Source organism: Anoplolepis gracilipes, chromosome 10 (assembly GCF_047496725.1).
Source record: "Anoplolepis gracilipes chromosome 10, ASM4749672v1, whole genome shotgun sequence".
Classification (NCBI taxonomy): Eukaryota; Metazoa; Arthropoda; class Insecta; order Hymenoptera; family Formicidae; genus Anoplolepis; species Anoplolepis gracilipes.
In genome coordinates this window covers 4,223,425-4,242,855 of record NC_132979.1, presented here as the reverse complement: position 1 = coordinate 4,242,855, position 19,431 = coordinate 4,223,425, and the positions used below count along the sequence as shown (strand labels likewise).

General features: G+C 35.2%; 1 protein-coding gene and 1 long non-coding RNA gene across 6 annotated transcripts in view; one reads left to right on the top strand and one right to left on the bottom strand.

Annotated features, from left to right (window-relative positions):
* Positions 1 to 19,431, bottom strand: part of LOC140670000 (dipeptidase 1) — an 85,778-nt gene that overhangs the window by 41,270 nt on the left and 25,077 nt on the right. For all 5 annotated transcript variants that reach the window (XM_072900311.1, XM_072900312.1, XM_072900315.1 and 2 more), the window contains exons 4-6: positions 15,402 to 15,534; positions 7,540 to 7,690; positions 2,599 to 2,668 (exon numbers count right to left, since the gene is read on the bottom strand). In XM_072900311.1, the coding sequence (XP_072756412.1) occupies positions 2,599 to 2,668; positions 7,540 to 7,690; positions 15,402 to 15,534 (354 nt within the window). The remainder of the gene's footprint in view (positions 1 to 2,598; positions 2,669 to 7,539; positions 7,691 to 15,401; positions 15,535 to 19,431) is intronic.
* On the top strand, positions 1,353 to 17,950 carry LOC140670011 (uncharacterized). Its single transcript, XR_012047454.1, has 3 exons — positions 1,353 to 1,412; positions 2,592 to 2,683; positions 15,478 to 17,950. It is a non-coding gene; the product is annotated as an uncharacterized lncRNA (long non-coding RNA).

The following is a 19,431-nucleotide window of genomic DNA, read 5'->3' as shown; positions in this document are numbered from 1 at the left end:
AATAGTTTCTATTTTTTCTAATATATCTAAAAAATTCTGAGAAACAAAATATTGTATCATTTTCATTAAATAACATTTAATATAATCTTCTTTCATAGAAATATAGAAAAGTATTTTGCTATAAATAAGATCTGCCAAGTAATTTTATTTATAAATACGTCAAAAAACTCGAAAATAAAATGATGTAAATTATATAGAAGTATATACAATATTTTAAAAGTCAGTAAAAATACCAGTAAAATATCAGTAAAAAGACAGGTGAATACAAATGTCAATTGTAATTTAGTTAAGTCGTCACCCTTAATACAATCCCATCGATAATGAAACAAGACTTTAGGTGGTTCCCTGCATTGAAGACGGTTAAGTTCTTAGAGTTCTGTTTGAGCGTGCAACTAACAGCTCGAAGCAGCACCGCGTGGTGCAAATTCAATTCCTCCTTGATCGGCAAGGACTTAACCATACCACTGTCGCAAACACAATCAAAATTTCTGTTACGGAACATCTATGGTGGTTAACGTCGTACGTAGAAATCGATTAATTGAAAACCAACGCGAAAGTGCTTCAAACAAGTTAAATAGATATTGAAATAATTAAGAACATAAAGATATAAAAATGAGTCGAGAAATATATAGAACTTTACTTGTTCGAGAGTAAATTTAATTTACTTGGATAATCGAAATAAATTCAATGAACCACTTAGATACAATATTGACGGCGTAAATGGAATTGAATCAATTATTGCAATTTCGCAATATAGAAATGACCGAAGAGAATTTATTGTCACTGTTTTCTGAGCTGATTCGGATCGATGAAGTCTGTCGAGTGCCGGTACTGTTGCTCACCCTATTCCCTAACGTAAACTTCTCGCAACGACTCTTCTACGTGACACTTTCGCGGGAAACTTACGGTTTGACAAGCAGAAGATATATCCTTGAAAGGTGAGAGGCGGCATTACTCTTAAGTGATTGCCTAGAAACGGCCCTCTCGTTTGCGAATGGAGTGGTATCCGAAGTTTACTCCAAAATCAATATGGGATCTGTATTATCGCACGCGCCATTAGTTACCAAACTCACCACTATATTATAATCACTGTCTGATTTTCTTTAGATTTTACTTTGCTGTCATTAAATTAAATTTTATTATATAAGTTTTTCCTTTCAGTATTTTATTAAATATTTTAATAAACTCTCTCGCGCGCGAGTTGTTTAAAATTAAGATATATCTTTTCAAATATTTTTGTCCTTTATAAGGAAAAGGATATTCTTTATACGTTCTTAAAGTTTCTATTATGAAACTTACATATTAAAAGTTAAGTAGCTACTTTAGCGGTAATGGACAGAACTGGCGCATCAGAGAGTTGGAAGGAATTTGGAAACGACCACTAATCCGTTGGACTAACCGTCCTTTGTCATGTAAGTGAACAATAGCGTTGTAGAACTTCGAAACATGTTCCATCCATTTTAGTAGTTTTCAAAGGATCAACTCGATTGGTAGATCGCTAGAAATTTAGTTTCATGAAATTTGGCGTTTGTTCTGTTGTACAAAGATGATTCTTAAAATATCGAAACATTGAAAGTAATTCAATTAATTTGTTAATTACATGAAATATATAACAGTAATTCCGCTAATAATGTGGTATCTGATTCCCTATTAGAGAACAAATATATTCAGAGTATTCGAAAACAATAGTGTGTCATATGACACTATGTACATGTTATATTAACATAATTTCGCTATTTTTACGAGCAAGATGAAATGCAATGAGAAAATTGTTTCATAACGTTTGATGTTACTGCTTTGATGTTATATAGCGTCAGCTTTTCCGGTACATATGCATAAACCCTCGCGGAATCACCGTGGTAATAAATTCGATATCACCGTTTCCAATGGATCTCCGATTGGACCAAAAACATTTCGGTTCCACTTTGGCAAAACTATTTTTCGTTTAAATTCTCGTCGAAATCCGTATATTTATGGATGACATGTCGATACAAATGGCATAGAACATACCAGATTTACGATTAAACTCAGTTGAATATGGCTGACGCGGTCAAAATCGGTCATTCTGTTGCAATGAGCACGAGCGGAATGTGCATATTAATTCTATTCGACACCATAATCGAGTTTTAAACTGTTAGTCCAGAAAATTTCGAGATTTGTTTTTAAAAGAAACACGATCAGATTATGATGTATTGTGTTTCAATATGCAACAAATATATGTTCTTTTTTTCCTATACATTCACTGTTTTATAAATAATACCAAGCGTATGATACCGCTGGATGCGCATATATTTTTTTACAAATACAATTTTATAGATTGTAGAATTATACATATGTGTTTTATGAAATTGTGTTCTCGATGCCATAATCGTGAATGTGAACTTACACAAAATCTCACAAAAACTACGTTATATCTTCGCGAAGAATTCAAAAGGAACGAAATATGTATATCGCTATATGAATAGCAATATTGCATGTGTAATATAATACTTATTCGTGCTGTATTATATTTTTTTGCATCTTTGTAAATATAAAAAAAAATTATATTATAACGTGCATATAATAATATATGGATTTGCATGTGTTTTTAGTACTCACCTTGCCGAAATTCGAGAGACCACCGATTTGAGGCACTTGACCGGGTTCATCCGCCGTGCTGCAGTCTGCCCTAACGAACCAACAGGTCAGTAACTCAGTAGCGACAATCGTGAACGTTATTGCGATAGAATCCACTCTAATCACAGGTTTCCACGCTCTCGTAATGCTAACGATAACGGCAATAGTATTATTCACAGGACAGTAACTTGCATCGAGTCACATACACAATGAATGGTGCGCAATCATATTGCAACTAATTCATCTCTCTATTTCGAATGATTTCGAGAATATTCTAGTGCAACTTTCATTAAATTTATATTACACAATGTAACGTTTATTAGCTTCAACATGTGTTTTCGCGGAAAAAAATAATCGACAAATATTTCAATACTAGTATCTTCAGCTTTTAAATTTACTTTTATTCTCGAAAAAAAATAAGAGAAGTTTTTATTTCTCCATACAAAACGGCATATTGAAATAGTCTCTAGTCACTAGATAAAATCGTTACACTCACTGTCTATCTCAATTTTTACACTTTTTTTAAAAAAATCGATTAAATTAAATGCGAAGCAGTTGAATTTTTTACGAAAAATCTAATCGCCTTTTGGATTTAGATATATATACAGGATGGGCCAAATAACCTGTGACAGGCTATTTTCTCCGAAACTATTGGAGATATGGACTTGAATTCTTTTTACATTAAATGGCACATGGGGGCTGATTACTTGACGCGTAGGAAAATTTTTTAGGTGGAGGCGCTTCGAAGATTTCAAGGTCAATCTCCTTTTTTTAAATCAGATACCTTACATATTATTGCATATTCTTGTAGCTTACCTCAAGAGCTTTTCAAAACATTTATAATAAAGTATTTTTCATTAAGTATTTTTCGAGTTATGAGACTTCAATAAAAAATATGAATTTGCAACGAGTAGTTACGTATTTTTTATTTCAGACAACTGTGTGTTTTCTTTACACAAATTGATTTCTTTTCTTATTCTATTAAAAAAAGTATTAAGGTAAGATTATCGAGAAATGAATATTTTACGAGATATTATGTATTTTAATTCAAAATACTGTGACTTTCAAGTTTCATAACTCGAAAAATACTTAATGAAAAATACTTTATCATAAGTGTTTTGAAAAGCTCTTGAGGTAAGCTACAAGAATATGCAATAATATATAAGGTGTCTGATTTAAAAAAACGAGATTGACCTTGAAATCTTCGAAGCGCCTCCACCTAAAAAATTTTCCTACGCGTCAAGTAATCAGCCCCCATGTGTCATTTAATGTAAAAAAAATTCAAGTCAAAAATTCCATATCTCCAATAGTTTCGGAGAAAATAGCCTGTCACAGGTTATTTGGCCCACCCTGTATATATATATATAAATTGGGATAGATTGCGTGTGTAAAATACTCTTACTGATGGATGTGACAAACCTGTGTAGTGAAAAATTTAAAGGATTATTTTATTCACAATTTGTCGAGTTTTATTTCGAGATAATTACGAGAACGTTTTTCTCTATGGTTGGTGATAGGATCGATAGTACATTTTCCTACATTGTGATGTATTGTTAATTGGATCCTGTCATGTAACGTGCAAGTAAATAACATTTCGTCGAATTGGATGGCTTGTGTGTGAAAGAGATCGACCATTTTCCATGTCAACACCGAGAAATAGATTTCTCTAATGTTTTCTATACAAGTAATTTCCTTCGCAATCTACATATGTATGTATATATCTTTTAATCGCATATATCACGTAATGCATTCCAATTCTCTGCGGCGTGTTACGCCATGTCTAATCGCGATAACTAGCGGTGGGAAGGGGGGGGGGGGAGAAAGGGGGTTAAATATCTTATGTAGATGGGATTATGCGAGACATACGACGTGCTTTAGGCGTCAGCTCGAGGACTCGAGCCAATACCACGTTGACAATCGCGCGCATTAGTGCCGATATCCTCTAAGCCGTCGCGAATAGAGCAATGATGCGGCGGTAGTAATGAGAGATAATCGATAACCATCGACCATCCTGTACTAATCCTCGATTCGAGATCGGTTTGAAGTTTCAGTCGCATTGCCAGATTTAATTGCAAACGATAGACACGCGCCATTAAATATTGAATCGGCGATCTCGCGGCTTTCCCTCTCGTTCGAGTGATCGGATCGAAGCTACGTATCGACGCTCTCGAACATTTCACCGAATCGAAGTTAAATCGCGCGGATGCGAATTTATGATCGCGCGCACCTAGAGTGACGGCATTTTTGTTTGGCCGCGCGTCGTAATCGCCCTATCTATCGTAGTCGTAAAATGCCGAACGCTCGCCGGACACGTATAATATTGTTACAATATACATTAATCCGCGCGGGGGATTTATCATGTTACACGCGAGATTTAATTACAAAGCAACGCGGGGATGCATGAAATATGTCGGTCGTAGCGTTTCGTTCGTCGCGGAAATAAATCGCACAGTTCGGTCACGACAATGCGTCTATTGTTAACAATATTTTTATCGCTGTGGCTTTGCTCGCGTTTTCCCTCGCCGCGGTATCCTTAGGCTGGGCTAAATATACTTATAAATGAACTGAGCGAGTTGATCGCCGTCTTGCGTGTTTCTCATTACATATCACGTAATACAACGTTCGTAATGACGAGAGTAGGTAGGTATTATTCAGCGAAATAACCTGAAATTCTCTTTTATTCCTACAAGAGATATATTGAGGACGTTTTAAAAAGTAGCGTTTTAAATAATTTTACCCTCCTCGGGATAATTCTAGCCTGATGTAATGAATACATTGCTTAATTGAATAAAACGAAAACTCTAATCTAGAAGTGATTTTTAAATAACAGTATTAGGTTGCGAGAGAATTTCGTGAAAAAATTCGTTTAATATAGTAATCATACGTAAATTTATATTCTTTATCGATCTTAATAAACATCTTTATCGAAAAGTAAGTTTCAGAAGATAAATGGCGAAAGTTTGGAAGAATAGTATAAAAATTCATCTTGATCATAAACATAACAATGTCATAAAATTGATCTACAGTAAAGCACCAATTCTTGATTCTTTTGAATGTCGTAAAACAGAAAGTGATATTATATAGAAACATGCGAAAAAAAGTCGAAGGGATAGATAAATTGGAGCTCCATCCCGTTCATACGAGAGCGATGCTTCGTGAAATCCGTCAATTCGCTCGGAAAGTTTTGTATTGTGTTTCTCTTGCAACCGTCTCTGAAATAAGTCTCGTAAAAATAGGTTGGCACTCGCGAATTTGTTCATTGTTTGTCGCCCGTAATAATATTTCTACGGTGTGTCTGCCACGGCATCAGCTGGGGCAGACGACCTGCGATCTTAACCCCTCGTAGTCGCTCGATACTCTTCTCATCTCGAAACAAAACAACTCGACGTATAAAAGAAAGACTGTGGATTACACCGGAAAATTTCACGCTGAAACCTGGGATAAGGCGATATAATTGAATTATTTTAGAAAGGACTTATTTATTCTAAAACTAAAAAGATGCAGTTTTTTTTATTATACGTAATAATCCTTTTATATAGAGGTAGTAATTTCTCTATATATGAACAATATGAACGTATTTGTTTATGTGAAAAGTTAATTTCAATTATTAATATAAATGTAATAATAGAATAAGGATGTTTTTCTAACGATATATTTATATTATTGCACGTTTTTCATATTTCTTGAAAAATAAAAGTTTCAAAATAATATTCTTTCTAGAATAATTGATTTAAATATAACGTCTCTTTTTACTAACCACAAGTAATTTTATTAAAAAATTAACATTTTACGAAATAGCAAAGTACATATTTTGGAAGTGTAAAGGGTATAGCCACATAAAATTATATAATTTTTGTAATACAATTCTATATAATTCCCATTTATCCCCTTGATATTGCAATCGCCATCTTTTTCAATTCGACCTCCAAAGGGCCGAAAGTACGAATTTTGCGGATTATTGTACAGACACGTGCGCGTACACGTGCACATACACATGTGCACGCACGCTGTGGTAACGTTGATCTTACGGTCCGCATACGAACTATTATGGGAACTTTAATCCGTTTACGTTAAACGTTTTATCGCTCGCGTTCAAAGCGATAGCTTTTAATGCACGAGAAATGAACGAAACTGTGTACCGCTTCGAATTACTACTACTGTCGACCAGAAGGTATTTCACTCTAAGCAGAGCGCAGATGAAAAGTCCCGGTTGTGAAGGCACGACGATTGCACGTCTACCGCAATGCCCAACGATTATTGCGCGATTTGTGGCCCATTTTCAGTGACCGACTGATAAAATTCTACGCTGGTAACTGCTATTCACGCATCAATGCGTATCCGGTGATCAATTTTTATTTCGACTTTTGACCTCGACAACTTTCTCGTTCGTTCGATCTATTATGTCCTCTCGTAAACATCATATTTACTTTTTACAAAACGAGATGCAGAAACGTCTGACCGATCTCCCGATTTTTGCGTTTGCGAACAACGCAACAATGGCGAACTTTCTCAGACTTATATTTCCGACGCGAAAAATATATCTTATATGTTTGAAATTTGACAAGCCAATTTTATCATGAAAAATCATACGCGTAATTTTCTATCTTAATGACATCGCATTTAGGACGTTTAACACCTCGATTTAAGCGAAATAGACTCGTCATTGTGCGCGTGCACTTTGTGAAACTTAACGTAATTAGAGTTGAACCTGTGTGTACGTATATATATATATATATATGTGTGTTCGCAAACGTATAACAGCGACGACCACATAACGAGATTGCAGCTCGTACGATCTCGTGCGAGTAACGTCGTGACGGGAGGTCGGTGTAACGCGTTTTGCTTCTGGTTTCCTTATTGTTCCGTTTTACAGCACGACATTTTTATAGTTTTTATACCGCATTTTTGCGTCGGCACACTCACCAAGGCGTGTTGCACGTGTGCGTGAGGGTGAGATACCTAGCGCCCAGCTCGTACAGCATCCTCAGAACTGCCAGACTCGCTCCGACGGCGTGGCCCCCCTCGACCCCTATCAGACTCGCTAATCTACCCTCTTTGTGCGCCTTTTCGATACCTGAAATCATACATTATCATTTTACTTCGCGTACCTTTGTCTCGCTTATTTATATGGTAATAGCGTAACTTTGAATCTTATTTCGAACTGAGTTGTATTATTATTACGGGCCATTATTTTGACAGAGCGGTAGCGGTGGATTTGTATCACACGCGCCATGTGAAATCAATAAGCCGGGGAGATATGTTCCAGACGCGTGCGTTCAAATAGATGAATCCCAACAATATACGTGAACGTTTTATGTAACTCTTTCGCGTTAACGTGTTGAACAAATTTTATATTTTAGCCAGTTTAATTTTTACATTGTCGAAAAAATAATCTCACTTCCGTGATCTTTTGCACGTTAGCCGAGTGACACGTGAATCAAATAATAGTTGCAATACCGTTACAAAGTTCCGGCTGATGTGCTCATGATAATAAGTAATGCCGATGGTAAATGGATCTGAGAAAGTTTGCAAATTCTGTTTGCGCACGACGTCGGAAAACAACGACGGAGTTGCGCTGAAACAACATTTTCGACGGACATACGTACGCTCCGAAATTGTCGGGACGAAACGCCGTCGGCGAAAAATACTTAAGCGCGACATTCTACCCGTGTACTTCTCTTACTCCGTACGAGTAAACAATACGAGTGTAAAATTCAATTACGACGCATACAATGCGCGACGCACATGAATTATAATTAAGCGAGCTTATCCGACGTCTCCGATCTCTTTGGATTAATTAAATCTTTCAAATTACCTGTCGTTATCGAATGTTTCATCGCGGCGATCATTAATTACATAGTATAAATAGAAGTTAATTAAGCCAACGATGTTCAGGCCACTAAAATCCAAAATCCGGAGTCGATCGAAGAAAACTCAACTCAAGGGTGGAGTTAAGGCTCTTAATCAACGGGTAATCGAGCATTTTGTCATTCCGCGAATTCGATTTGCGACATTTAATCACTTAACCAAATTCGCCGGCAAGATCCGGTCGATGATATCGAGGAATTCAATTTCGCGGTATGCGTTATGCGGATTTGATTAAAATACCTTATTGGATACGTCGGATTAGGGAGCGTCTTACACTGTCAATACATTAGCAGATACACAAATTGTACGCGTAGAGTTTCATCGTTTTTCCGTGCGAATTCTTATTGCCCGCTTAAGCATACTTTAACATCGGCTTACGGATGAGTTTGATAAAAAAGGAGAAAAGCAACGCTGTAATTTATCATCCAATTACAAAGAATTCACGGCAGTTAGGCGGAAGTAATACACTTGACGTCAACGGATTACCGCGCTTCTAAAAATATCATTCCGGAGCGAGGTAATATCACACACAAAAGCAGTAAACCGGAATACATAATACGACCTGTATGCTACAACGTTACAATATAACGATATATACATATATATATATATATATATATATATATATATATGTGTGTATTTTTAATACGTTCTCACATATTAATAAATGTCTATATACACGCGTACTGGTCCAACGATCGATCATTGTAGGATTCTTGTATAAAAAAAATATAAACGTTTTTATAGAAATTAATTCAATTTTACAATTTGTGGACTCGTTATTTTTTAAATTTGCAAGTTTGCAAGTGAAAATTATAATTTTACTTAAATTTTTTGTTGAGAAATAAAAGACAAATTATGTTAAAAAAGAAATAGGAACTGCATTATCAACTGCTTTAACAAAATTGTTTTACATTCTTCTTCGTATAAGGGACGCGACGCTCACAGCGTTGGCACTGACGAATTATAATTTTGTTCCTACTTGCGAAAGTTCGTAAAACGAAAGTTTGTAAGTAGAAGAGTGCCTGTACTAAAATTTGCATACTTTTTAAATGTATAATCCCGTTTTACGGCGAAAGATCGCGGTAGCTATCTTTCAATAGCTTTGTATGAAAACTTCCGACATGTCTATTTAAGTCACTTTAGAGCCAAGATCCTTCAACCCTTCGCCGCGAAAAGTCCCTTCTTTTCTGGGCGCATCTGCGAACAGTTAAAAAGTTGGACAATGCGCATTTTTTCCTCCTCCTTCCTCCCCCCCCTTCCCCCTCGAATCCTGAATCAAATCGAATGCGTCACAGTGATGTCATTTGTCGCGGCGCGACGGCTTTAATTTTTCCCGCTGACGTGGCCAGCGATTACGTTGTATTACGGCTTCTAATGGACGAATGGACGAAAAAGGAGAGACGCGAATAAAACGCGTGCTGTCGATGGGTCCTTGATTTAGTGCGCTCCGCGATTTATATTTTTGCACCCGTTCTCATGTAACGCTGATACATTTGCCCCTGCGAATCGTGTGCTCTCGTACGGATATATGCGTGTATCCTGTATTTGTACGTGCATGCGAATATCTATGTATGCGCTCGCACGTGTGTATATATATATATATATATGTGTACGTATATATACATCTAACCAAGACGAGTGCACTTCGACATTATCGAAGGAACTACGGCGAGCTCTCTCCATGGTTTCAGAACATTCTTCCATTCCTCGTGGAATTTCTCATCTTGCGCGTTCTACCGGCGCCCTTTCTTCCATCTGGCAGATTGCTTCCCCAAAGTGCTATATTTTGTACCGTCTCGCGCGCGCGTGCATAGTGTACTCTCTTCGCGCGACTCTTTTTCAGTCGGAAGAGATAACACATTACCGATGTGCATAAAATTTGCATATAATTTTAAAAAGACGGGCATGCGGTTTTCTTTACGATGACATATGATCGTTTGTCTTCTTATCAACGCTCTCGTAATGCGCTGTGAATAAAGTGAAGGCGATGCCTCGAAAAATATGAATAAAGACTGAGTTATGCGCGTAGAAGTGGAGTACGTGATTTTCTTCTTACGAAAGAAATACGAAACGGAAAAGGAATACTGCTCCGAAAATGAAACGTTACTTTTTTTCTTTTTATCAATTCAGATACCTATATATACTATATACTGACAAATTTATATAGACAATACGCATCGAAATTAATTTCTTCTCGTAAACATCATCCTCGAGATATGTTTGACACTTTAAAATGACGCTCGAAAATACACAACAGTGTACGACGAAATTACAGCAAATATCTCTATGTTGTCTCTGAAATACCTTGGCCTTTTAATCAGCGGAGAGAAAGTCGCGACGAGGTACTATGGAACTGTCGGTTTGCTACAATCAGATGTCCGTACATTTGAATGTACGTATGCGTATTTTATGTTCATTTACATATGCATGTGAGCGGCGACGTGCAGTCGTCGACGTTCGTCGGGGTTATCGAACGGAGTATATCGGTTGGCACATCGGACCGACATTTTTCCATTCCGGTTGGAATTTACCATCCGGCGCATCTTTCTTGCGTTCCATCATCTTCTCATCGGATTTGCGTTACGCTTAGACAGCGCGCATTGTGACAGCGGGACAACGAAATCCAATGGCAAATATTTGCTTGCCAAATATAGGAATATTTTCTACGAATTCCTAGCGCATACACATCCTCGCGAAGTATGACGTATTAAAAATACTAAAGAGAGAGAGAGAGAGAGAGAGAGGGAGAGATGTAGAGTAATAGAAAAGAGAGAAACAAAGTATAATAATAATATTAATTCAGGTGGAGTTAAGAATTATGGCAGGAATCTTATATTGTTTATTAAAGACGGGGAAAAGAATTTGACATATTCCAATAAAGTCTAAGAATCTGTATAAAGAATTTTCTATATCATCAAAGAAAATCTTCAATTTATATTAGTATGCATTTTAATTTTCTCTGCTTACGATTCCTTTAAATAACTGTGTTTCAGCATTTCTCATATTATATATATATATATATATTATAAAACATTTGATAATAAAACTTGATTTACTATTTGTAAATTTATAATAACACTCAATGTTACCACTTTTTCTGCATTTGATTACATATATATGTATATAATCATTTTATTTGTATATCAAAGGTGCAATTTCTATTTACAGTATTTGCAGAAAAAGAAATATAACAGTTATTTTAAAAGTAATATTAATTTCAATGAACTGTTTTTGTAGCGTGAAATAAACGGGCTTTGTCCAGGACTGCATACGTCAAACGGAAGTTAATCGATAAAACGATAAGACTATTTACCGAGACTTTGTTCTCATTTTTTCGATGTCGTAAATTCATCACATTATCGTTGCCTTTTTCTATTTTTTTCTTTCACCAATTTAACGTTTCTTCTTTCATGTTTGAGAAAAAACCCATTGAAATCTCACGCATTTATGATAGGGTAATACTCATTATATCTAAATGTTTATTAATAGATATAGAAATTAAGGTAATATTGAACATCTTTACTGTGGTTTCTTTTTCGATAAATCAATTATCACGGTGTCTACTCCCTGGAAAAACATGGAAAACCAGAAATATTCAGAAATTTCTTTTGTATCTAGAAAAATTAGAAAAGTATCACGGAATTTTATTGGAAACTCAGAAAAATTTTTCGAAAATTCTTTTTTTGTTTTTCATTTTGTAAACAGCCAGCCGTATATGTCAAACTGACGTCTCATTTTGTAGAAACTCATTAATTGTTGAGTTTTGGCTTTATTTTTTGATAGTTCTAGAGTTCTTGATAAGATTAAACAAATAATTATTGACTATTAAAAAAAAATGGCTGGAGACTCACTGATTGTGAGGTGTCAAGTTCACTGCATTTTGTTTTATTCAACAAATAGTGCTATTAAAAGAATAGACCGGGAAAAAATCGGGTCAAACTGAGACGCCAGGTTCACGCTGCATCTCATTTTGTCCTTCGATAATTTTTTTTACCATTCTTGCCAGATTTTAAGCACTTGAGAACGCTACAATAGTTCTACAAAAAGTTTTATACTTTTTATTATTTTATTATTATAGTAAAAATTATTACAATATTATATTAGATAATTATATAAATTAGATCGCCCGAAACACTAGATGTAAATAAGATTCATCTACTGGCGTTTCGATATTTAATTTGTTTAATAAATATTCTAATAATTTTTACGCATATCTAGAATTTAGAAAGTGTAAGTGATTGTAGAACGGCATAAAAAATAACACGAAATCTCATTTAAAGTCGATAGAACATTCGAAATATGACTAGTATCCTCATCTTCCAATCAGTACTTGTATGTTTGGTGTCTCCTAATCTAATTTGTTTAATAAATATATTGTAATAATTTTTATGCATAATAGAGCTCCCTCTCTGGAAATTAAAAGTGATTATAGACTGACATGAAATCTTATTAAAGTCGATAGAATTATTGAAATAAGATTAATATCTCTATTTATACGTTTGGTATTTCGGGCAATCCATGTTGTAATTTGCTTAATAAATATTCTAATTTTGATGTACAGAATTCTCTCTCTCTCTCTCTCTCTCTCTCTCTCTCTCTAAATTAAAAGTAATTCCAGAATAACAAAGAATAATACATCTCATCAATCGATAGAATTATCGAAATATGATCAGGATTTAATTTGGCAATTTAATTTGTTTAATTAATATTTTAATAATTTTTACGCATAGAACTTTTTATATAAGTATTGTGAAACTCCTAAGCGCTTAAAGTCTGATATGAAGAAATGTTTAAAAAATTGTCGGTAAAGCTAAAATGAGACAACGTGAACTTGGCGTCTCAGTTTCTCGTATAAATATATATATATATTTTTTGTTTATATACTTAATGTTGTAACATAAGATTGAATATAAAATACATACTCTGTGTAACTTTTAAAGATAAAGAAATGAAAATTTTATAAATGAAAAATTATCTTATAAAAGTTACTCAGTTTTTTTTAGTACATTTATAAATCTAACATTGAAACTTAAGAGGTTCCGTGTTTTTCCTTTGTATGAATGAAAAACATAAAAAATGCGTAATAAAAAGAATTTAATTTAGAGAAAGTTGTATTAAAAAGTTTTGAAAATATTCTTTTTGGAATTTTGAACAAAAAAAAATACCTGGAAAATCAGGAATTTTTTTTACAATATTCGAGTAGACACTCTGATTATGTGGAGATATTGTTAAAGTTAAATTATGATAAGAATTGAGACAATTTAAATGTCATAAACATTTGAAAATTATCTAGAGTAAAAGCTTCTAAAGAGAAAAAAAGAGACATTAAAATGTTTAAAAACTTTCAATGTTTTAGTTTTCCAAAACATTTAAGTGAATAATGTTTTACATAATATTACTATTTAATTTAATTTATTAAAAAGCAATTAAAAAATAGAAAAAAACAATTTCAAAAGCTATAACAATTTATTTTTGTTATCAAATAGATATGAAGCAAAGTGAGATGTATAAATTTATATTTATTTATATAAATGTAATCTCTCTGTATAAAATACGCTATGAAAATATTATTGATGTGATATTGCTCTGCTATATTTTTATCAATAACGAAATTGCATCGTTGTTATTCTCTTTTTCACTCTCCCTTTTTTAAATTTTTCATGAAATCAAATTTAAATGAATTTCATTTTTTATGCAAACTACTTTTCATTTCTTCAATGCAGTGATATATGCGTAACAGCCCCGTCTTCTCCGTGTAAGAATTTCTCTTCTAAAAATAGAGGAAAACTGACTCGCGAGAGAGAAGCGTCTCCCTTCGATCTTATTACGCTCTTGCTTTTTTTTCTAATCTTTTTGCGGAACTTCACACCTGGAAAACTCGACTGTTCTGGCGGATCTTTCCGAAATAGATTCGACGAGGTCGAAAGACACTTCAGAAGACATTCGAAAGATGCTTCTTACGTTGAAGAAACGATTGCTCGTTTTCCGGTCCATGTTCTCCTTCACTATCTAAAGTGCATTCTAAATTTTTGAAAGGATAAAGTCCATAACGAAAATGACAAAGGATAGAGAACGCCGATTCTCGCTGACACAGTGCCAAAGGATCACAAACACGTCGAGGACTCGAGCGGTAAATAGATAACCCGATTCGATAATGAAAATTTAATGCTATAGCGATTTCGTTGGTTTCAGGCAACAGACACGCGCTACAGACGACACATTTCCACGGGCTACGTTTCAGTTATGCTTTTATTTTTACGAATATTCATCAACATGCAAAAAATGCGCGACATGGAGATTACAGGAGGAATGCGGACGTTGTGGATAACAGCTGCGAAAAAATTTCATAGGCGGGAAATCCAAAAATTTGTTTGCTCGAGAAGAGAAATCTACCCCATCACATCAGTTTTATCTCTGCAATTTTAAACCTCGCTGGATCTGTAGAGAGTAAATTGATATAGCGAACAATTATGCAAGATTGATCCCGCGCCGAGTAACGCATTAATTTCCGAGCGAAACTCGGATTATCAAGTAATATGGTCGGCATTAAAGGGTTAAGTGGAATATTCGTTGTAATCCGCGGTATTATAAATTCCCTGTCGAATGAAAAATAGCGAGTATTTTAAATTGATTGGCTCTCCAAAGTTCTCTCCTACGAACTTTCGCATCACATATTTTTCTGTAGAGACGAAGTGTCGACCGAGCGAGTATTCAATCGAAAATATTTGAAGTACTGAACGAAGTCGAGGTCGATTCGAGCTGGCCGTACGCCAAATGCACATCGCGAGGTGAATTTTCATTTTCAAGTCTCGATGCTTTTAATGTTTCAAGCTAATATCTCATGTACGAGTATTTCTGATTTTATTTTACTGCGTTAGCAAGCTTCTAAGTGCGCGGAAATAAAAACTACAAACCTTCCGCTGTAGTAACGAGGACCATATTTTCCTGATGCTTGTTAACCAATCGGCGAATAAGGTCTATTTGTTCCAGGGCCAACTGCACCGAGTCGAGATGCTGTGACGAGCAAGGTACATACGCGGACCAGAACTGCAACAATAAAACGGAAACACATGAGTGAATTATTTAATTTATCAATATATTTGGTTGCTTAATCTACGAATATGTTGCGTGTTCTTTATTTTTATTTTTAATACGAAGGCCGTATTAAAAGTATATAATATGTTGATATATTTTATTTTATTCCATATACAACAAGCGAATATAAATGATGATAATTTAATTATGTAAAAGATACGTAAATTTTATATCGATGAGCTTCATCGAAAATTCATCATATTAATGGATATATTATGACAATATTGAAATGTATATAAAGTAGGCTATTCTCATGCTAAAGCTAAAATCGATAAAAATGTTGCGATTTATTACAAAGGATTACTTGTATTCAATATTGGCATATGAGCTTATTCTGATTTAAAATACAATAACGTTAATCTCATTCGTATTCTAATTACGAGATATTTCTGACACATATAATATACTTCGTTTTAATCCAGCATCTGATAGCGTTAGGAATATATAATTAAATGCACATTACGATAGTCTACATACAAATACGGAATAATTTGCATTTTAAATAACCGGGTATCGGCGGCGATCGTAAATAACAGAAACTTTAGAGTCCCTTTGCGTAATGCATTCAAAAGTAAGAATATAATACGGCTCAGTTTGTGGAATAATTTGGCTCTGAATGTACCGTCTTTTAAGGTTACGCTCTATGCATGGTATGTACATGGCATTACAAAAAACCGACGCAACTTCAAAAAGGCACGCGATGCAGAGATCGCGATTTTAACCGTCACGCGAGATCGTCGCATGGCGATATAATTAGTTCTTTTACTCGTTATGACATCCGTTTGACATTACAGAATTTATGCGCATACTTTAAGCCGGTTATCCTTATAGTCCGTAATTCAAACAAACCCTACGATTAGATTTCTTTCTTTGTCGCGCTTCATTATATTTTTAAATATACTTTTCCCAACGAAAACAGAAAAATGTGATTATACATAGAGTTAATAAATTTTAATCAAGAGAGAAGCGGATGATATCTTGTCAGGTTACATTGTTTTGGAACCCGGACAAGATAAACCTTAACTTCGTGTTTTGTTATCGAGGACGAGGTGTCTTACTTTAGCGTAAATTTTTCGCGTTATATTATACACAAGTGGGCGCATCGCGTCGCCGCGCCGGCGAGAAGTTTTATTCAACAACGCGGAAGAAATTTATGCTTGAGGCGTGAAATTACCGTCGCGAGACGCTGTAAATCAACGGACGAAGAAACGGGTGGGGAGGACTTTTCCGGTTTTTCTTTCGTATCACTTTGGCCTGCGGTTGACAGGAATTGCACGGTCGCGAATCGCGAAGCCGCCGCCGCGAATAGTGACGACTTTAATCGCGTGCGATGCCAGCGGCCGTAATTACGGTCGGGACGTCCGTATTTCGAGTACTTGGGTGACTTTTAGCCGCGAGACGGCTAATTGCCACGCGTAAATAATTCAACGGCAGAGAGCGGAAAGTTTAGCCTACGCTCGCGGTTTAATGTCGGCATGCCAAACGAAAACGGCACAAGACGGAAAAACTTTCAATTCGTAATTGCTCTTGTATATATAGTCGAATGATTGCGACGGCACAGCTGTAAAGAGAAAGTATATATAAAAAGAAAAAAAAAAAAAAAAAAAAAAAAAAGACTCGACGTTATCGAATATACGCGTGGTATTTATTTAACGAGCGCATTATCGTGTCAGACATGACATCTTTTGCGCCAAATGTACTTTACTCACGTATGCTACATTATTTGAAATTACACAGGAACTGTCTGATTATCAATGAATAAAATATTATTTACTCCAAGTTCCATTAATGGCTTTTTTCATTCTTTTTTTACGATAATTATGGAGATATATGTATGTTTGTACGCAAACAAGCACTATTTCGAGTTCGCAATTGTATTCGCGCTATCAGCAATCCCAATTCTAGATGCGAAATCTTAATTTCAAACGTCACGGTGAAAGAAACTAGATTTCAAAAGATGAACAACGCTATGTAATCTTACATCGGAGAAAATGCAGGGATATTAAGCGAAATATACCGAGACGTCTGTATTAGTGGTACAATCATCCCTCGTATTCCTTCTCACGATACCGTAAAGAGGCAGTTACCGTAGCATTTTAGGTCAGACATTCACAAAACGTGTTATATGTATGTACATGTATATGTACATATGTGAGTGAGGTTACTTATTTTCCTTCCGCACCTTTTTAGCTCAGCCGCGCGCAAGAACGAGCAGTAGTTGTGGCGAGTTTTAGGTCAGACGTTCGTAAAAATACTCTTCTCTCCGCGTGTATACAACGTGTCGTATCTGTGATTCTACTTAAAGGCGAGCTGTGGTTGTAAGACCACCCTTTCTCTCTTTCTCTTTTTGGCTCTCTTTATCTCTCTCCTTCTCTTTCTCTCTCTCTCTCTCTCTCTCTCTCTCTCTCTCTCTCTCTCTCTCTCTCTCTCTCTCTCTCGTTGTGGTACAAGATAAGTTTTAACAATCTTGTAGCTGCGCAATGCGAACTGGCTATTAAGACGGCCGTTTCAACTTACCGTGGAGATCACTTTGCGAAGAACCGCACACGTGAAAATCGATTTAAAAAATTGCTTCCTTTCTTACCGTGTTACTTTATTAATCCTCGCAGCTGGTGCCGTGTAAATTTCAAACGTATCTCACGTTGTGATATTATATATGGATTTCTCTCCCCAGTTTTTCGCGATATTAGAATCACAAAAATGCTACTTCCTATTTTATCTGCTACTTGAGAGTATAACGGCGAAAAATATGGAAACAAATAAAATACTGTTAAATATTAATTTTTTGCAAAAAAAAAATGTAACAGTCTTTTACATATTATTTGTTGACGAATTTATTGATATCGAAATCGTTCGTATATTCGATTGATACAATTGCATGCATTTTTATTGCTACGCGTTATTGAAAATGTATAACGAAAAATGAAAAAGATAATGGAAATTCAATTTAGTAACAGTTGTCGAAAAAGAGAGGAAAAAAAATGTTTTGCCCTAGGCGTTCCATCTTTCATCAATCTTTTTGCAACGCATCTAAAATTCCGAAACAAGTGCGCGAGACGTAAATTTTCTCCCGTCTTACCCCGAATTGCTTCTCTCACTGGGAAGTCGCCGAAGGTGTATAACGCAAATTCCCACCGAGAGACCCGATAAATCGGGTAGCTTCGGCTCATCTCAAGTTGGAATGCACTTTCGTGATTTGTGATGTGCTGGAAGTGCCGAGAATCTCGTGGATAGACAGCCTAAGGGTTCAAACGAAAGTACTTGTATCGATTCTTCAAGTATTCTCCGGATTTTGCGATATTAGTATACTGTGTATAAGATTATAATAAAGAAATGTTTTGACTTTTTTTCTATTTGTTTATATTATTTTTACGTGTTTTTAAGGAAATTATTTTTTTAAAAATTCGATTAAAAAATTAATAAACTTTATATTTTTAATATGTATATAATATTAAATATAAATATATAATATTTATCTACATATTTTTAATATGTAAGTAAAATTTTCGAACGAATGCTTCTTTATACTCTATTTTACTGCACGTTTAATTGAGAAAGCTTGTATGATTGTACAAAAAGATCATAAGGGAAAAACTTGTCCACGTCGCCATGTTATGTAAGATCCTATGTAAGTCGACGCGATCAATGAAGTAACCTTCCACAGCCATACCAGTCAGGCTGTCTGAATTAACCAGGACAGTGATAGATCGAGGCGAGCTTCGGTTTGGTTACCGTATACATATAGTGTATGCGTTATATGCATGCGTATGTATGTGTTTGTCCCAATGGACATAACCGAGTGGTTATCCCTTTCGTCCTGACGTTGGCAGACTGGATACCTTAAGGGAT